General features: G+C 49.6%; 1 protein-coding gene across 1 annotated transcript in view; it reads right to left on the bottom strand.

Moving 5' to 3' along the window:
• LOC121715261 (glypican-5-like) overlaps positions 1 to 17500 on the bottom strand; it is a 159791-nt gene that overhangs the window by 126085 nt on the left and 16206 nt on the right. Inside the window, 2 exon segments of the mRNA XM_042100778.1 lie at positions 5174 to 5647; positions 5649 to 5884. Of these exon segments, the coding sequence (XP_041956712.1) occupies positions 5174 to 5647; positions 5649 to 5884 (710 nt within the window).

Genomic DNA, 17500 nt, shown 5'->3' with positions numbered 1-17500 from the left:
AACAGAGAGAGCGAGAGATGAACACAGAGAGAGAGAGAGAGAGGAACAGAGAGAGGAACAGAGAGAGAGAGAGAGGAACAGAGAGAGAGGGCAAGCGTTCCTGCTGCCCGGTGGCCAGCTCCTCCTCTGGGCAAGAACGCTCCTCAGGCCCCTTGTGCTGTTTCCAGCTGACTGGCTGCTCTCTGCCTGGATGGCTGGAGCTCAGTCAGCTTCATCAAATGTGTCCCTTTCTTCCCTCTCTATGTCTCTTTCTCTGTCTTTCTGACTCCCCCTTTCACCCCCCCCCCCCCTTGTCTTCTCAGTCCCTCAGATTTTCACTCTCTCACTACCTCCTACTCTCTCCATCTCCCCCTCCCTCTCTCCCTCTCCGCCTGTACTTTTTTCTGTTTTTCTCCCTCCCTCTTTCCCCCTTCTCTCTCTCTCTCTCTCTCTCTCTATCTCTATCTCTATCTCTCTCTCTCTCTCTCTCTCTATTTTCTCCCTCCCTCACTCCCTCTCCCTCTCTCTGTCTGCCGGGCCTCGTTTCATGAATACCAAACAGTGGCTCCGAGCCCCCAGCCCAGGGCCTGCATATTTGGCCTGGGTCAGGCTCCCAGCCTGGCAACCCCTCCTCCGCTCTCTCTCTCTCTCTCTCTCTCTCTCTCTCTCTCTCTCTCTCTCTCTCTCTCTCTCTCTCTCTCTCTCTCCTCTCTCTCCTCTCTCTCTCTCCTCTCTCTCCTCTCTCTCCTCTCTCTCTCTGGGCAGCCAATTAAGCCAGGGGCAGCGCGGCGTGACAAGAGAGGCCCGCGAATGCCTACAGACCCCACGGGACGGGACAGAGCTGGAGGCTCCGGCGTCCAACGCACACAAAGCCACCAGAGCTCTTCAGGAATACAGAGACGGGGGGGGGAGGGAGGGAGCGAGGGAGAAGGAGGTAGGCAGTCAGTAACAGAGAGGAAGAAGGAGAAAGTGGCTGAGAGAGAGATTTAGAGGGAGGAAGAGAGTGAGCAAGAGGAAGAAAGAGAGATTGTCCAAGTCAGGGAGTGAGAGAGAGAGAGAGGGAAAAGAAAGGCAAATGTGAGAAAGGCAGGCTGTGACAGAGGAGCGGCGTTCGCGTGAGACACAGGCACTTACTGCACCACACGAGTGGAACAGTGCAGCGACACAAGGAACTATGTGAGAGCGTGTCATACACAAAAATTGCTTGGTCACAAAAATATTCAGAATGAGTCTGGTGGGTTTTGAGGTAGGGAGCAGTCCTGTCCACAATGGCTGGCTGCCCTGTGTGTGTGTGAGTCTGTGAGTCTGTGTGTGTTTGTGTGTGTGTGCGTGCGTGCGTGCATGTGTGTGTGTGTGTGTGTGTGAGTGTGTGTTTTTGTGTGTGCCTATGTGTGTGTGGCGTGTGTCTGTGTGGTGTATCAACTGGCGTGAGTGTGTATGTGTGTGGGTGGTTGACATCACAGATACTGCTGGCCTGGAGATGAGGCGCGCTAACCTCAAGAGAGGAGGAGGGGGGCATGCGGCTACATCAGTCACTGCTCATCCATGCCCATCCATTAGTGGTTGCAGAGATCTCTGGAGCTCATTTGAGAAGTGAGGAGAGAGAGAGAGAGAGAGAAAGAGAGAGAGAGAGAAAGACAGAAAGACATCTACTTTTCTGAAGAACAGACCCTGTTGATGGCTTTTGTGTTCCCACTACAATGCATTGCAAGCCCAATCCATGGAGACAAACTTGAGAGAGAGTTTGCATGAGAGGAAAGGCAGAATGAAAGTGGAGGAGTCCTCTTACGGTACAGAATTACACTGCAAAAAAAATATGGGGTTACTCAGGGGATTTATCCTATAATTACCTTGTGTCCTTGAAATAAATACTACAAACATTTGAAGATGTTTCAAATGGGGGGGTGGGGGGGCAGGGGGGCAAGAGGAAAAAGAGAGAAGACAAGAAATCCAGCTGGACGTGTTAGTGATTACTCATAATAAACGTAATAAGAATGCCTCATCCTTTCCCATGAGATCACCGGGCATTCGGTTGCAATGTTTCTGTCTCTACGATTCTCTCAACCGTGTCTGTCTCTACAACAAATCTGACATTCAAGCTAGCTGCGCTCCTCTGGAGATGAAGACCCAGCGTTGCCTGCCATGCCAGAGAGACATTCTTACAGGGCCGCTGTGAAAGCGCTCCATCTAAGAGCACTTGTGACTGAGAATGCTGGCGTGTGCAAGAGAGAGTGAGGACCAGATGCACGAAGCTAGCTCCCAATACCGCCTTTGTCAGTCTGCAGAAAGTGCACAGTGTGTCTTGCCAATATTACGTGGAATTTACTAAGCTATCACTTCATCACATAAACAGTGCTCGTCACTGCCCAAAACCACCCCTTTAACGTAATTTGCGGTGTCCACAATTAAATGGTTTAATTTAATCACAAGTGCAGCTGAATGGAGTCGACCGATGACAACATTAAAGCAATCAAAAGTTTAGCCATCATGAAATAATACAATACATGATTACAAATATTTAAACAAGCAGAGTTAATGCAGAGCTGAAGTTCTACTCAAGTAAAAAAAAATACTCAAACTATCTGTGCACATAGACTTTGACAGATTCAATAGTCTAGCCGTATTGGAGGTGAATTGTAGTGGATGACGTGAAAGGGATAGTAAGACATTAGAAAGCTAATCAAAAATCAAGCTTGCTTTTGACAAGGGACAACAAAACAAAACTAGAGCTCTGAATACTGATTCTGTTGTTTCCGAAAAGTTTCTCTTGTTGACACAGTTTTTCTTAAACAAACTGGGATCCACTTAGACTTCATTAACACCTCCTTTGCACAGCAGAAGTCATCTCTTGCAAATGTGCTCACACATTTTCATTGGGTTCACACATTTCTCACACCCTTTTGCAAAACAGTTCACACAGATGTCATTCAAAGACCCCAATTTCCATTGGTTTCCCAAAAGGAAAACTATTCACAGGTGGTAGAGATTCCTTGCATAAATCTGAATCTCTGATACACCTGTGTGAAACACCTTTGCACAATTCTTCAATCAGCAATCATACATTATCCATAAATACCATGTCTGTTCTGTGTTGCTATTTACAAGTTTGGATCTAAGGCACATTTAGAGAAAGTACTGTATTGGCTATTTGGTGAAGAAAACAGTACAAAAGGTGTTTACTGTAGGTCTATTTCGATGAAAAAATAAGTTGTAGTTCAATTAAATTAGTCTCTTCTAGGTAGGCCTACTTACTGTAGGTCTTACAAGTCAATGACAGTTACATCTTGGGAGGAATGAATACCGGTATAATTATTTTTTATTCAGTACATTTTGTCTTTTCACAGTTCCATCTGATATCAGAAAAATGAGAAAGAAATGGAACAGACGTAGCAAAAATGCTCATTTTGAGAACTATATTTTGCATTTTGTTGTCCAGTGTGTAATGAATGATTGAAATCACACAGTGATTTGATGACAGGGTGTGTTGTTACAGTTTTTTTTAAGTTTTAAGTGTTTTTGCAAGCAAAAAGTGTCATATTGGCCAGAGTGCTTTTGTTTAGACCTGCATGCTAATTGTTTTGAAAATGTGAGTTGACACAAGGATTAAAGCAATCAAGAAAAACTGTAACGGCATTATAGATTACACACACGCAGGATTTTTTCATAACGAAACAGAAATGCGTTGCTCTCATACATGCCAGAATAACTAGTCAATTGCTATTGACACCTTTCCTCCCATGTCTTTCTTCCCATGAGCAAAAGTCCCACTTTTCCCTCAACCGTCCCATGAATGTATGCATGAGTAAGAAAAGCCAAGCCAATGCGTTTTCATTCATGTTCAGTCTGTTTTTACATACTGAGTGCAAGTGTGTGTGTGTGTGTGTGTGTATGTGTGTGTGTGTGTATGTGTGTGTGTGTGAGTGTGTGTGTGTGTGTGTGTGTGTGTGTGTGTGTGTGTGTGCGTGCGTGTGTATTTGTGTAAGTTATGTGTATATCACTAAATAGCCAATGAACAGAGCGAGTGTGTGTGTGTGTGTGTGTGTGTGTGTGTGTGTGTGTGTGTCAATGAGTGCAAGTGTGTGTGTGTGTGTGTATGTGTATATCACTGACTAGCCAATAAACAGAGCAAGTGTGTGTGTGTGTGTGTGTGTGTGTGTGTGTGTGTGTGTGTGTGTGTGTGTGTGTGTGTGTGTGTGTAAGCAAATGTGGTGGTGTACCCAATCTAAGATATCAGTGCTGAGCTGGCACTTGGAGCAGCGGGAGCACACTGATACTGCTGGATGCTGGCGATACTGCTGGCACTCGAGGATGAGTTGGGGGGGGGGTCAGGTTACCCTGCCGGGCAGAGCAGGACCCACGGGGGGTGAAGTTTAACTAAGGGGGGGTACAGGGCTGCATACAACCCACAGCAGGAGAGAGAGTGAGAGTGAAGGAGTGTGAGTGACAGTGTGAGTGAGAGAGAAAGAGAGAGAGAGAGAGAGAGAGAGAGAGAAAGCACAACAGGCTACCATAGTCCTTTAATGCACTAATGTCTGAGAAAGAGAACTTCCAGACTCATAGAGTGAGCTGGGGTGTCAATACTCCAATGAAAGTAGAGTCTTCATAGTAAAAAGTTCAACTGATCCGCAGGGGCCTGACTAGCCAGGGTGTTGATATCTAATATGGGGCAGGAGAATAACAGCTCAGATTCTAGGATATGGATCTGACTAACTCTTACGCTATAAGTTCCAAACTGGAAAGAGAAATTCCTTTCCGATGACTGATTATGTCTCTGAAGTTTGGCCTACTGTACTCTATAGCACCTGTAAGAGTGTGTGTGCATATACGTGTATAGGCATATATACATTTATATATATACATTATACATTATACATGTCATACAATATACTGTTCATTTACATTGATTATGTATCTTTTTGGTATGTATTAGTATGTTTTCTTGTGCTGGTGTACAACAATTGTTGGCTTAAAATGGAGTCAGTCTTTGTGGTGTGTGGAAGCTTTGATTCTGTTCCACATATCTATATGTTGTCTCCAACTCTGCTCCAAATACACCTGACTGAGCACTGGCTTACATCACTTTTCATGTGGACAACTTAGTGAATGTGTGTGCTTATTTGTGTGTCTGTGCATATGTGTGTGTGTGTGTGTGTGTGTGTGTGTGCGTTTGTATATTTCAATGTGTTCCTCTCACCGTGGCGGCGAGCCTGGGACCGTTCAGCTGTGCGTAGAGGATGGCGTCGTTGACCTGTCCCTCCACCCCGAGCAGGGCGAGCTCCAGGCTGTGCTGTCCGGCCACGGCTTGGGTCAGGTCCTCGAGCAGCGCCACGTGGCGGCGCCAGGGCGCGTTGAGCTCGGTGAGGCTGGCCAGGCAGCCGCGCAGCACGTTCAGGCAGTAGCCCGGGCACGGCTTGATGAGCGTGAGCCCGCGGCAGTGGGCGCAGTACTGCATGCGGACGAGCGCGCGCGAGCAGTCGCGGCTAAGCACGGCGGCGTCCGTGGCGTTCATCAGCTCCGTGCCCAGGCCCAGCGCCTGTGCCAGCGCCCGGCCCGCGCGCAGGGCCGCGCCAAGCTCGCGCGACAGCGCCCGCGGGTGCCCGCCGAACGGGTTGACGTCCTGCCGCGTCATGCGCAGGCAGTCCAGGCGCTCGCCGGACAGCCCCCCCCCCCGCCACCGCCTCCTCGCCGGGGTTGACCAGGCGCCCGTACACCAGCGGGAAGAGGTCGTCGAAGAAGCGGTGCACGGACGCCTCCACCGAGACGTTGCCGCCGCGCACGTACAGCGAGAGCTCGGAGAAGAGCCGCGTCACCAGCGGCCCAGTGTCCAGGGACAGGCTGGCGTAGCTGCTCTCAAACAGGGAGCTGATGTGGGTCATGGAGAACGTCATCAGGGACTGGAACGTGTCTGACGGAGGGAAGGAGGGAGGTAGAGAGAGAGAGAGAGAGAGAGAGAGGAGAGATTTTATTATTTTCTCATATGATCACACCACTAAAACATATAATTCCACAAAACAATCCCAGCTCACATCCTCACGCACGCACACACACACACACACACACACACACACACACACACACACACAGACATCCATCTGCCCACTATCAGCAAGTTCACTCTTTATCATCTCCTTTAAAACTTCTGCAGACACAATTCAAGTTGTTTTACCAAAGGAGAGAGAGAGATAGAGAGAGAGGAGAGGGGGCCAGAGACAAGGAGAGCTAGAGAGTTGGAGGGGGGAGGAGATGGGAGTTGGAGGGGGGAGGAGATGGGAGTTGGAGGGGGAGATGGATCTGATGCTGATGGATCTGGAGAAGAGTGGAGAAGAATGCAGACGAGCATCTGTGGCATGTTTGCTTAGACAGCCTGTGAGGTCACCGAGGTAGAGAAACTTCAGAATGTTCAGTATGCTCCTAACCACACAGCCAACAGCACTATCACGCTTATACTCACACACACACACACACACACACACACACACACACACACACACACACACACACACACACTACTATGGACAAAAGTTGATATATAAACACAATTACAAGTACAGAGTGAACAATCATAAAACTAAAAGGAGGAGATGTGGCAAGAAAATATTACTCATCTCAGCTTTGAGTGTTTGTGCGTGGGTGTGTTTGTCCTCGTTGTTTATAGTGTGTTTATATTTGTGGTAATATGCAAATGTCTAGCATGTGTTGTGAGTTTCTGTGTACAGTGTGTGTGTGTGTGTGTGTGTGTGTGTGTGTGTGTGAGAGAGAGATAGAGAGAGAGAGAGAATAGGTGAGTAATGGTAAATAATAAGAAAAGCAAAGAGTGATGAATGAGATCAGGTGGTCTCTGCTGTTGATGAAACCTGTTGAGGCCTGCCAGTGTTTAAAGTGGTGGACAGTGCATCTCACACACACACACACACACACACACACACACACACACACGGACAAGTGTATACTCACAGGCATGCAAATACAGACACAAACTCAGACAGACACACACACACACAAACTTTCTCTCTTTCTCACTCCCTATGTGTTTAATAAACACACAATAATCCGTCAAGCATATTCACATGCACATCCTCAGATATGCGCACAAACCCCAGCAACGTGACGAGGTTAGAGATGCTGAAGCCCTGGCCGGCTGTGAGCAGGATGTACACTAATTGGAATGAGCCGCCCCAATGCCCTTCAGCACCGCTTCAGCACCGCATCAGCACCGCATCAGCACCGCATCAGCACCGCATCAGCACCGCTTCAGCACCGCTTCAGCACCGCATCAGCACCGCATCACCACCTCCACAGAGAGACGACAAGCACACAGGACTCTACGTCATACGTCAGCTCCACAATCATATAGGATATGGCTGGAAGTCAATTACTGCCATCATGACCTGGGTGTGTGTGTGTGTGTGTGTGTGTGTGTGTGTGTGTGTGTGTGTGTGTGTGTGTGTGTGTGTGTGTGTGTGTTGTGCCAGAGTAGATATTCCAACAATGTCCAAGGACTTCGAAATGTACGCTGGGTGCCTTTTTAGAGACGAGAGCTGGAGGGCATTCTGGGTTAAAGGTCATGTCTGTGATCATATGAGATACGAGGCAGGAAGTGAATGAGTCGCAGAGCTGCCTGTGGCGGGAGGCGCTCGGTGGAATGCCCTCTAAGCTCCTTTAAAGCGGCCCTTATGCCTGCACTCAGGGCCCTCACCATAGCCCACGACAAAAATAGAGAGAACTTTATCTGATCTGTCTGGCACACGACATACCTCTACCAACCAACCAGCCAACCACCCAACCACCCTTTCACCCTCTCCCTCCTCCTCCTCCTCCTCCTCCTCCTCTCTGCAGTCGTCTCTCCCTCTCCTCTCACTCTCTCCCTCTCCTATTTTCTCGTTCCTCTTCTGCATGCGACCATGTCTGACCGTGTCGTCAGCGAACAGAGCCCAACCCAACCCCCCCCCCCGTCATCTGCGAACATCTTCCCACAGATCAGGGCGCGTGGGAGAGCGCCGCAGGAGCCATAGAGGATTAGACGCGGCGCTACGCTAGCCATGCTGATGTCCTGTAAAAGCATGCACTCACAGGACACACAAGACAGCATTCCCGAATTGCTGGCATATAAAAGTGTAGTGATGAGCACGCTCCTTCCAGCCAAGGCAGCCGGAACATCTTGAGAGCCTGGTGGGTGAGTAAATGTGTGTGTGTGTGTGTGTGTGCGTGTGTGTGTTTGTGTGTGTGTCCAAGGCAGCCGGAACGTCTTGAGAGCCTGGTGGGTGAGTAAAAGTGTGTGTGTGTGTGTGTGCGTGTGTGTGTGTGTGTGTGTGTGTCCAAGGCAGCCGGAGCGTCTTGAGAGCCTGGTGGGTGAGTAAATGTGTGTGTGTGTGTGTGTGTGTGTGTGTGTGTGTGTGTGTGTGTGTGTGTGTGTGTGTGTGTCCAAGGCAGCCGGAGCATCTTGAGAGCCTGGTGGGAGAGTGAATGTGTGTGTGTATGTGTGTGTGTGTGTGTGTATGTGTGTGTGTGCGAGGTTCACTCAGGCACACCTCATTCACACAAGCCTTCTCCTAAGCAGAATCTGATATGTTACGAATTTGAATATGATCTAGTGTCTAACAACACAAGGCCGTCTCCAAGTCCTTCTGTATCACTGTGAGTGGCAGACTATGCACACTCCCCCACCCCTCCACATAAGTGTCAAACAAGTACATAAAAGTAAACAATTCTCTGTCTCAAATGACTAGTGATCGCGGTGATGGGAATATATTTTGTATATATTGTAGAAATGCAGTAAAGTCATTTTTAAAACACTGAGAAAGTTGTAAATGTCTTAAGTACAAAGTGCATGAACATTATAGAACTTCTGTACACAATAGTGAATTATCACGCACACCCTTGTTTCACATAGTCATGGCCTATAAGCTGCACGCACACAGATGAGCCTATGACCTATATATAGGATGGCAATAAAGTCTGCACAATACAAAGGACACTTCTGTGTCACAGGGCATTTTCAACTTGAACTTCAACTCAAACTCTGAGTCACCTAATAATATTCATGACACTGGCAGACCACACACACACTGGCTGTCCCTGTGGGCACCCTGAGACGTGCCTGGGCATGTTTGCCAGGAGGCATTGTGGTCAGCTGAGTGACAGTGAGGGGACATGGGGCCTCTGGTTGTCTGCAGACAGACGGACGGACCCACGAACGGACAGATCGACGGGACGGGATGGACAGGACAGGACAGGACGGAGCGGGCCGGGCGGCTGAGCGCAGCGACTCTCCCTGCGTTCTGATGTCAGTCCCAAGGCACGCTAGCAGATGGAGGAGCAGCAGCAACTGCAGTGAAACTGAGACAGGGGGAAGAGCGTGCCAATGCAACACACACTTATACACACACACACACACACGTACACACTGAACACACACACCAGATAAACTCGATAATGTATCCCCAACGCACATACACACAAACATCCTCCATTTCACACACACACACATCAATACATCACAGTATGCTATAGAATACTCTAATGTATTGTTGCATCCAATGTAAATATCCACATTCCACCAACTCAGGTATGCAATTTGTACAAATGTCAATGAATAAACTGTGAATATAATATATAAACATTCCCATACAGATTTATAAATATATTTATACATAACACATCTAACACACACACACACACACACATCTGAATCAGACTTGTGTGCGCCGCAGGAAGACCCTGCCTCCTCCCTGCACACAGGGCTCAAAAACAACAGCAGCCGTGCTCTCTCCCACACAACAGCTGCACAAACGAGCGCCGCTCCGAGCCTCTCTGCCCCGCTCCTCTGACCACCCGGGCCCAGGGAGCGCCCGAGGGAGCGCCCAGCACAGCGTCACACTTCCCCAGAAGAGAGGGCTCGTTTGTAACGCTCAGGAGCAGGATCCTACCCGGTCCTGGAATCACAGAGACGGAGAAGCCTCTGGGAGCACAGCGCCCGGGCTCATCCTGCGCTACTACTCCGGAGAGAGGGGGAGTGACAGGGGGAGGGGTTGTGTTTCATTATCTGTACCCTTAGAGACGTGCTTTTTGTACATATACCCCATTCACACACTTTTTTGGTTATCATCATAATATAAAGCTCTTTTTTGAGAGTGAGAGGGAGGAAGAGAGGGCATGGCATGAAGATAGTTGCTGTGAAGGATAAAGGAACAGGGCCTAACATTCAGACGACATATACGTTGCTATCCACGATTCTATGGAAAATGTAAATGGAGGAACTGTTAGCATACCATGTGAAAGAGGAAAAAGAGAGGGACTGAGAAGCAGAGACAGACAGAGAGAAGGAGTGAAAGAGCGAAAGAGTGAGAGAAACCGTAAGAGAGACGAGAGGAGCGGGTGCCAGCTCCTGAGAGATGGCGTTCCAGCGTTCGGGGCCCTCGCGCCGGTGCCAGCATGTAAAGGCGAGACTGCTTGGAGCGAGAGCCGAAAAACCACAGTGCACTTTGGACCACAGAATGTGCCAGGGTTACGTTACAGCTTTTAGGAGGCTGCCTCATGCCACGGAGCCTCCGTGAAACTGCCAAGAGCAGCCCGAGGCCCGTCGGGCACCGCGCGCTACATTGCTCCAAGGCACGCAACGCCACACGGCAGCGAGCAGAGAGAGAGAGAGAGAGAGAGAGAAAGAACGAAAAGCAGGCAGAGAGAAAAAGAAAGAAAGAAAGAAAGAAAAAGAAAGGGGTTGTGAAGGAGAGTGAAAAGACTGACGCGAAAGAGTGAGCGAAAGACAGAAATAAAGACTGAGAAAGAGAAAAAGTTCAAAGTGAAAGGTACACAAACAGAGGTGGTGTAATAGCTGAAGGAAAGAATGAGTGAACAAGAGAAAGAAGTTAAAAAAAAAGCTGTGCACAGACGTAGGTGGAGACCATTAGGTGTAGCTGGACGACCATCTTTGGTGAGGGTATTAACTGCGAGTAATGGTTTGGCCACATCAGACAGCTAGTGCGTGTATACAGTTTTCATTGCTATAGTTACGGCAGACGTCTGCCAGCAAGCAAGCAAGCAAGCGAGTTCTGGGGCAGCAGTGAGATTTTATTTCCCTCTTGTGCCACACAACGCTCATCATTCCATGGCGAGCCGTTCTGTTCCGGAGTTTTCCGTCCCATGAACTTTTTGTCAGGGCTGAATGCTTTTGAAGTGAAGCCTCTGACAAAGCCCAGGTTTCTTTCTTTAGCTGTTCTTTGTTTTCTTTCTTGACACTTTTGTCTGTGGAGTTGCCTTAAATCAGGGGACACGTTGGGCCTCGGCACTTCGGGCCTGGGCAAGAAACAGACTATTAAACAGATCATGACCGAGGGAAGAGAGGTGGAGAGCCTTCTCACAGAATCTCTGGGGTATCCTGGCACATCCTGGATTACCTTTGTGATCTAAGCCTTCAATCTAACAAGACATGTTAAATACCTGTATGTGCACATCCACACAAACGTTGCATCTTTCATCTCAAGACAACTTCAAATGTGTTTGCTTAAGGGAATTAAGTCTTTGGGCTCTGTAAATCACCTCGACACAATGTCAGTTGCTACTGGTATAGATGACAAAAATGAATTCTATCCGAAGTTGAGATAAGATGGTGGGGTCGGGGGATGATATTGCGTCCACCTCAAGAGGAGCATCCGATTTAATTCTGTAAAGGTCGACTCTGCTCTTCAGTGCCTGGAGAGGTCCTGACCATGTGGGGGACGTGGAGGTGATGATGGGGTAAGAACAGTCTATCCAAGGACAAGCGAGGGCTGTGGGTTCTCAGAAGCCCCGGAGAGCACTGGTGGTGCGGGTCGGGTTACACGAGACGCGGCTGACCGTCCGGCATTTTGACGAGTGTGAGACTCAGGGGGTTCAGGAATTATCAAGGCACTCCGGGTTAAAGGTTCATTGCTTGATTATTGTAATGTGGGTTCAACCAAGCAATACACTATTTGGGCAATTAACCACCTTACTTCAGGAGGAATTAAATGAGGTTTAGTTCATCAGTTTTGTTCCAATACCAAAGCCTTTCACCAGCAAAAACACTGAACATTCAATTAAAATCAGAAGTTCAAAGTTAACTCAAGACACTCTAACTCAATTTCAGTTTAACTCATTAGACAGACAAAGAATGAATTAGATGCTTGAGAGTGATACTGTACAGCCCCCTGATCACTGCTTGCTTTCGCCACAATTATCAGCAGCAGCCTTTCTGTGGAGGTTGTTGAATTAATAGGGCACAGTCTTTCACTGCATAAACACAATATAAATCAGTTTAAGAGGCTGGTAGCAGCATGGCTCGACAGAGGGTAAGTGACACACTGGCAATGGTGGAGCTAAGATTTACAACCTTGTAATGGGACGTTACACAGCCTCTTAAGATAGCCGTGGGTGGGGCTTTCAGACATTTCTAATCATCTGAATCACCCGGACTTTTCAATCGCTAAGGCCCGCGCAAAAGTTAACGATTTAATAGCACCTCAGCTTGACGCGAAAACAAATAATTATGGAGGCTGCCCCACAATCCCGACCACAAAAATGGCCGACAAAAATGGCCGACCACCCCCACCCCCACCCCACCGCTCCCCCTGACGGTGCTCATATCCAAGCCACTTCCCAGCAGGCAGCCAGTCGCAGACCTGATTAGCCCTTTTAGCAGCGCCGGGTTTTCCAGGCCGCCACCGCACCTCCGGTGCCATGTCACCCCTGGGCACCAGACGCGTGGCTCCAGTTCGGGGTGGCGACACCGGTGAGGTGGTGGGAGGGGGAGAGGATGTGGTCAAGCAGAGCCCCCACTTCCAAAGAAAGAAAGAAAGAAAGAAAGAAAGAAAGAAATAAAGACTAAAGGAACTGAAAAACACACACACACACACACAAACACACACGCACAGTGGGCCAGCATGGCCACAGAGGGTGGTGGTGGTGCAGGAATGCCGCTTGCCCGGGCCAGTTGTGGGCAGCAGCAGAGGCAGTTGCGCTGGCAGCGGCAGCAGCAGCAGCAGTGGTGAGAGCTGGGCACCGTGGGCACACTGTTGACCCTGGCGCTGAGGAGGCTCTCGCAGGCAGGCAGGCAGGGCTGAGGGCTGAGGGGACAGCGCTGGGCCAGGGGGCTGGCTGGCCTGCCCACCAGTCACTCCAATGAGCATTTTAATCCCAGGCCCCGGCTTGTGTTTCAGACAGGTCACGCAACAGCTACGGGACAGAGTGAAGCGCACTCATCCCCCCCATGATTAAATATCCTGCTTTAATTAGGACAAATGCAGACAGTCACCCACATGCTGTTCTGCTCTTTTATTTCAGTTTTCAATGAAAATTACAAAAAATTGGACTTGACCACAATGGACTTAAATGTGGTGTGTGTGTGTGTGTGTGTGTGTGTGTGTGTGTGTGTGTGTGTGTGTGTGTGTGTGTGTGTGTGCATTTGAGAGCGAGAGAGAGTGTGTGTGAGAGTGTTCAGGGGTAGTGGAAAAGCTGTGCAGTGAGAAACGCAAAACATTTGCTTCTGTCCCCTCTCACCTCTTGCTGCATTCCCCTCTCGTCTCCACCCCCCCCACCCCCCACCCCCACTCCAGCGGGCCCCCCGTGGCGCTCCTGTCAGGGGGTCAACAGGTGGGAGGTGGGGGTGCAGTGGAGGCGGGAATGTGCTCTCCACCTCTCCATCAGCAGGGCTGTAATTAACATGGCAGCCCCCGTTATATCAAAACGCTCCAACATAAACAATTCCACAGATGCCGTGTGGGGCTGGGGGTGGGGGCTCAGTGTTTCACTGGGAGAGTGTGTGTGTTGGAGGGGATGTTCGAGTGAGTGGGGGGGGGGGGGTGTTTTGGGAAGCAGTCTGGGAGTGCTGCTGGTGGGAAGGACAGAGAAGTTGGGAAGGAGATGGAGGTGGTGGGGTTTGGGGGGGGGGGGGGGTGCAGTGTCCATCAGATAGCAACATTCCCGCACGGAACAGCAGGAGGGCTGAGTTGGGACAGTGAGCGGACTCCTGCTGTGGGACAACATTGCAAGGTCACAACGGTCCTCATTATTCACTTCCCCCCATCACAGGCCTGGCCAGCGGGCAGTAGCATGCTTCAGCCCAAGGAGAACGGGTGCTGGGTTGGAGGGGAACTGGAAAACTGTGGAGGACGCTTGAGCTGAGCAATGCAGGAAAAAAAGAAATCGCACTATGGATGGGTTGTGGAAAAGCAAAGCCCCCACTTCCCCAAAGGCTGCTGCGGTCTGGGCGGCTGAACTCCTGGGCAGTCTGACTCATTCAGATATAGGTCTTGTCCATAAAGACGGATGGACGGGGACAGACCAAAAATAAAATGGGTGTCCATGAGGACTACGTTGGAGCAACTTTTTAAACTAGGACAGACATTCTGCTGGAGGAGAGGGGCGAGAGCCTGCCTGGCGGGATGAAAGCGGACTAAAAATAGCAACTCTTCATCTAAGGACTGCAGGTGTGCAAAGTCTGCAGGAGAGGATATTGAGTCGGAGAGGTGAGAAGGATAGCAGAGGTCCAAACAGGAAGACCGGACAGAGCCGGACGTCACACTGATAATAATGAGAGGGGAACGCTTTGTTCTGTCAAACCCTCCTTTGAGGAGCGGCGCAGTGGACGACCAGGGCGAGACGACTCGGCTTGATGAATCTGACCGAACTTCAGTGAACCAAACTTCAGCACTGTAATCACGGGCTGCCACAAATGGGCTTAAATAGAATGGAAAGCTGTTCTTGAGAAGCCAGGCTAATAACTCATATATAAGACATATATGAGCACAGAGTATGGACTGGCAGCCACACAAAATCGTGATTTCATGTTGGAAGTCCATCAAACCACCAAAAAGGGTAGACCGATGAAAAATGAAAAAAAATGAAGTGTTGAAAAGAAAAAAAAGTTGGGGATTTCCATATCATTCTCAAGTGTGGCGGAACGACTCTGACCAAAGCATGTAGATGCATTAAGCAGGCAGGGGGGGGGCTTATTACTGGCACCGGGGCTGGGCTAGGCAGTCTACAGGGCCTGTGGAGAGGGGGAGGGGGGGGGGGGGTGTTAGCTGGGTGGTGGAGTAGCATGTCTGTGTGTGTGTGTGTGTGTGTGTGTGTGTGTGTGCATGCAGGGAGGACTGGGCTAGGTGATGGAGAATCAGAGAGAATATGTGCGCATGTGTGTGTAGATATGTATGTGTATGTTTATATGTATGTTATGTTTGAGCTTGTACTTGTGTATATTTCTGCATGTGTTCTGTATGAGCATGTGCATATGTATATGCAATGAAATGAAATTGAACATACTGCATGTGTGTGTTTGTTTGCCTATATGTGTTTGTGTGTGTGTGTGTTTGTGTGTGTTTGTCAGTATGTGTGTGACTAAACTGAATGGCAGGGATGTGTGTGTGTGTTTGTGTGTGTGTGTGTGTGTGTGTGTTTGTTTGTGTGTATGTGTGTGTGTTTGTCAGTGTGTTTGTGTGACTAAACTGAATGGCGGGGATGAGTGTGTGTGTGTGCGTGCGTGTTTGTGTGTGTGTGTTTGCCAGTGTGTGTGTGCGACTAAGCTGAATGGTGGGGACGAGTGTGTGTGTTTGTGTGTGTGTGTGTGTGTGTGTGTGTGTGCGTGCGTGTGTGTGTGTGTTTGTCAGTGTGTGTGTGTGCGACTAAGCTGAATGGTGGGGACGAGTGTGTGTGTGTGTGCGTGCGTGTGTGCGTTTGTCAGTGTGTGTGTGTGCGACTAAGCTGAATGGTGGGGACGAGTGTGTGTGTGTGTGCGTGCGTGTTTGTGCGTGCGTGTTTGTCAGTGTGTGTGTGTGCGACTAAGCTGAATGGTGGGGACGAGTGTGTGCAGCTGAGACCGCTCTGAGGTAATGGACTGAGTAATGACCGGGCCGCGGCGGCTGCCATTGGCCGCTGGCCTCCGAGCGCTGTTCCCTCAGCCGCTCAGCGCGGCGCAGCCCAGAGCGTGTGAACGCCGCGGCAACGACACCCCCGAGACAGCGCCACGCCCTCGCACCTTCAGCTGCTCTGCTCTCTCCACTGACGTCTACCGGCCTACGCACTCCCACTGACCGCTCGCTCTTCTCTTTTCTTTCTCACTCTCTCTCACTCACTCTCTCTCTTCTGACTACTGACTAGTGTAGTGGAATATGGGAATATTCAAACTGACTCCATAGTGTAGTGGAGTATGGGAATGTTCAAACTGACTGTATGGGAATGTTCAAACTGACTCCATAGTGTAGTGGAGTATGGGAATGTTCAAACTGACTTATTCAAAGGAGCCGTTGTTTCAACAATCCAATTTTAGCGATGGCTTACACTTCCACCCCTGCACTCATGAAAAAGGAATGCACATTCCTATAAAACAATATATTTTCATTTCAATTAATTTCATTTCATTTCAATTCAGAACATGTTTTAATCTCTTCGGCTGTTGATAAACGTATACGTATAGGGCCATTCCGATGCCATATTCACAACTCATAATAATATTCCACCCACAATGCAAGACGCTAGTAAAGGTGTGTGTTGGTCCCTGGTGTTGAACGAGCTCGGGACTGTAATGTTCAAACTGACTCCATAGTGTAGTGGAGTAAGGGAATGTTCAAACTGACTCCATAGTCTCCCATCCATTGTGAACATTCCCATACTCCACTACACTATGGAGTCAGTTTGAACATTCCCATACTCCACTACACTATGGAGTCAGTTTGAACATTCCCATACTCCACTACACTAAGTATATACTTACTTATACTTATACTTAAAAGGGTATCGCTCGAGTACTGCATCTGCTATGTCAGGGGTGAGAGGCTGGCAGTTGAGTTCCTCTGACTCGCTCCAGCAAACCTTCTAAAGAACTCATACAGGCGCTTTGTGGCGTCAAGGAAGATTGATCATATAGAGTATTTAAGCGCTGAATACAGCCAGAAAGTGCTAGACCCACTTCAGAGAGAGAGAGAAAGGCCTGTCTATTGTGCTCAACTGCCCAGTAACACCATTGGCACCCTGAAGGGACGGGCAGCTGCAAAACCCAACTCTCACAAACCCCACCCTCCCCTCCCCTCCCCACAGTCGCACACACCGCCGAATCCCAGAATCCACAGACGGTGATCCATCCCTCGGCCGCGTGACTCGTGCGCTCTGGCTCTGGGCCCGAGCGGAGCGGAGCAGCACCAGCAGCAGCGGGAGCCTCGGGGGAGGCGCTGGAACCGACCCGGCTCGGTGACTCAGTCGGAGCAGAGGAAGGAGCATGGCCCGCGCAATTAGGACGCAGATCCATTTCCAGTCAGCAGAGGAGTCTGTCCGGCGGGGCTCGACCCCACCCGACCCCGCCCGACCCAGCTCACTCCGGCCTGGGCCGCTCTGTCTTGGAGAGGTTCCTGGGCGTGGGAGGGGTGGAGAGGGAGAGGGACCTGGTGTTTTCGCAAGTCCCACACGCTTCCCGCAGCAGTCACACGCTGGCTACTCTCTTACTTAGAGAGAGAATTCTGACGAGAAACACCAATCAAAAAAAGTGTGTGTGTGGGTGTGTGTGTGTAGAGGGTTA

The sequence above is a fragment of the Alosa sapidissima genome, chromosome 1 (assembly GCF_018492685.1).
Source record: "Alosa sapidissima isolate fAloSap1 chromosome 1, fAloSap1.pri, whole genome shotgun sequence".
In the NCBI taxonomy this organism is placed as follows: Eukaryota; Metazoa; Chordata; class Actinopteri; order Clupeiformes; family Clupeidae; genus Alosa; species Alosa sapidissima.
The sequence above is the reverse complement of the archived record's forward strand: the minus strand, read 5'-3'. Positions and strand labels throughout refer to the sequence as shown.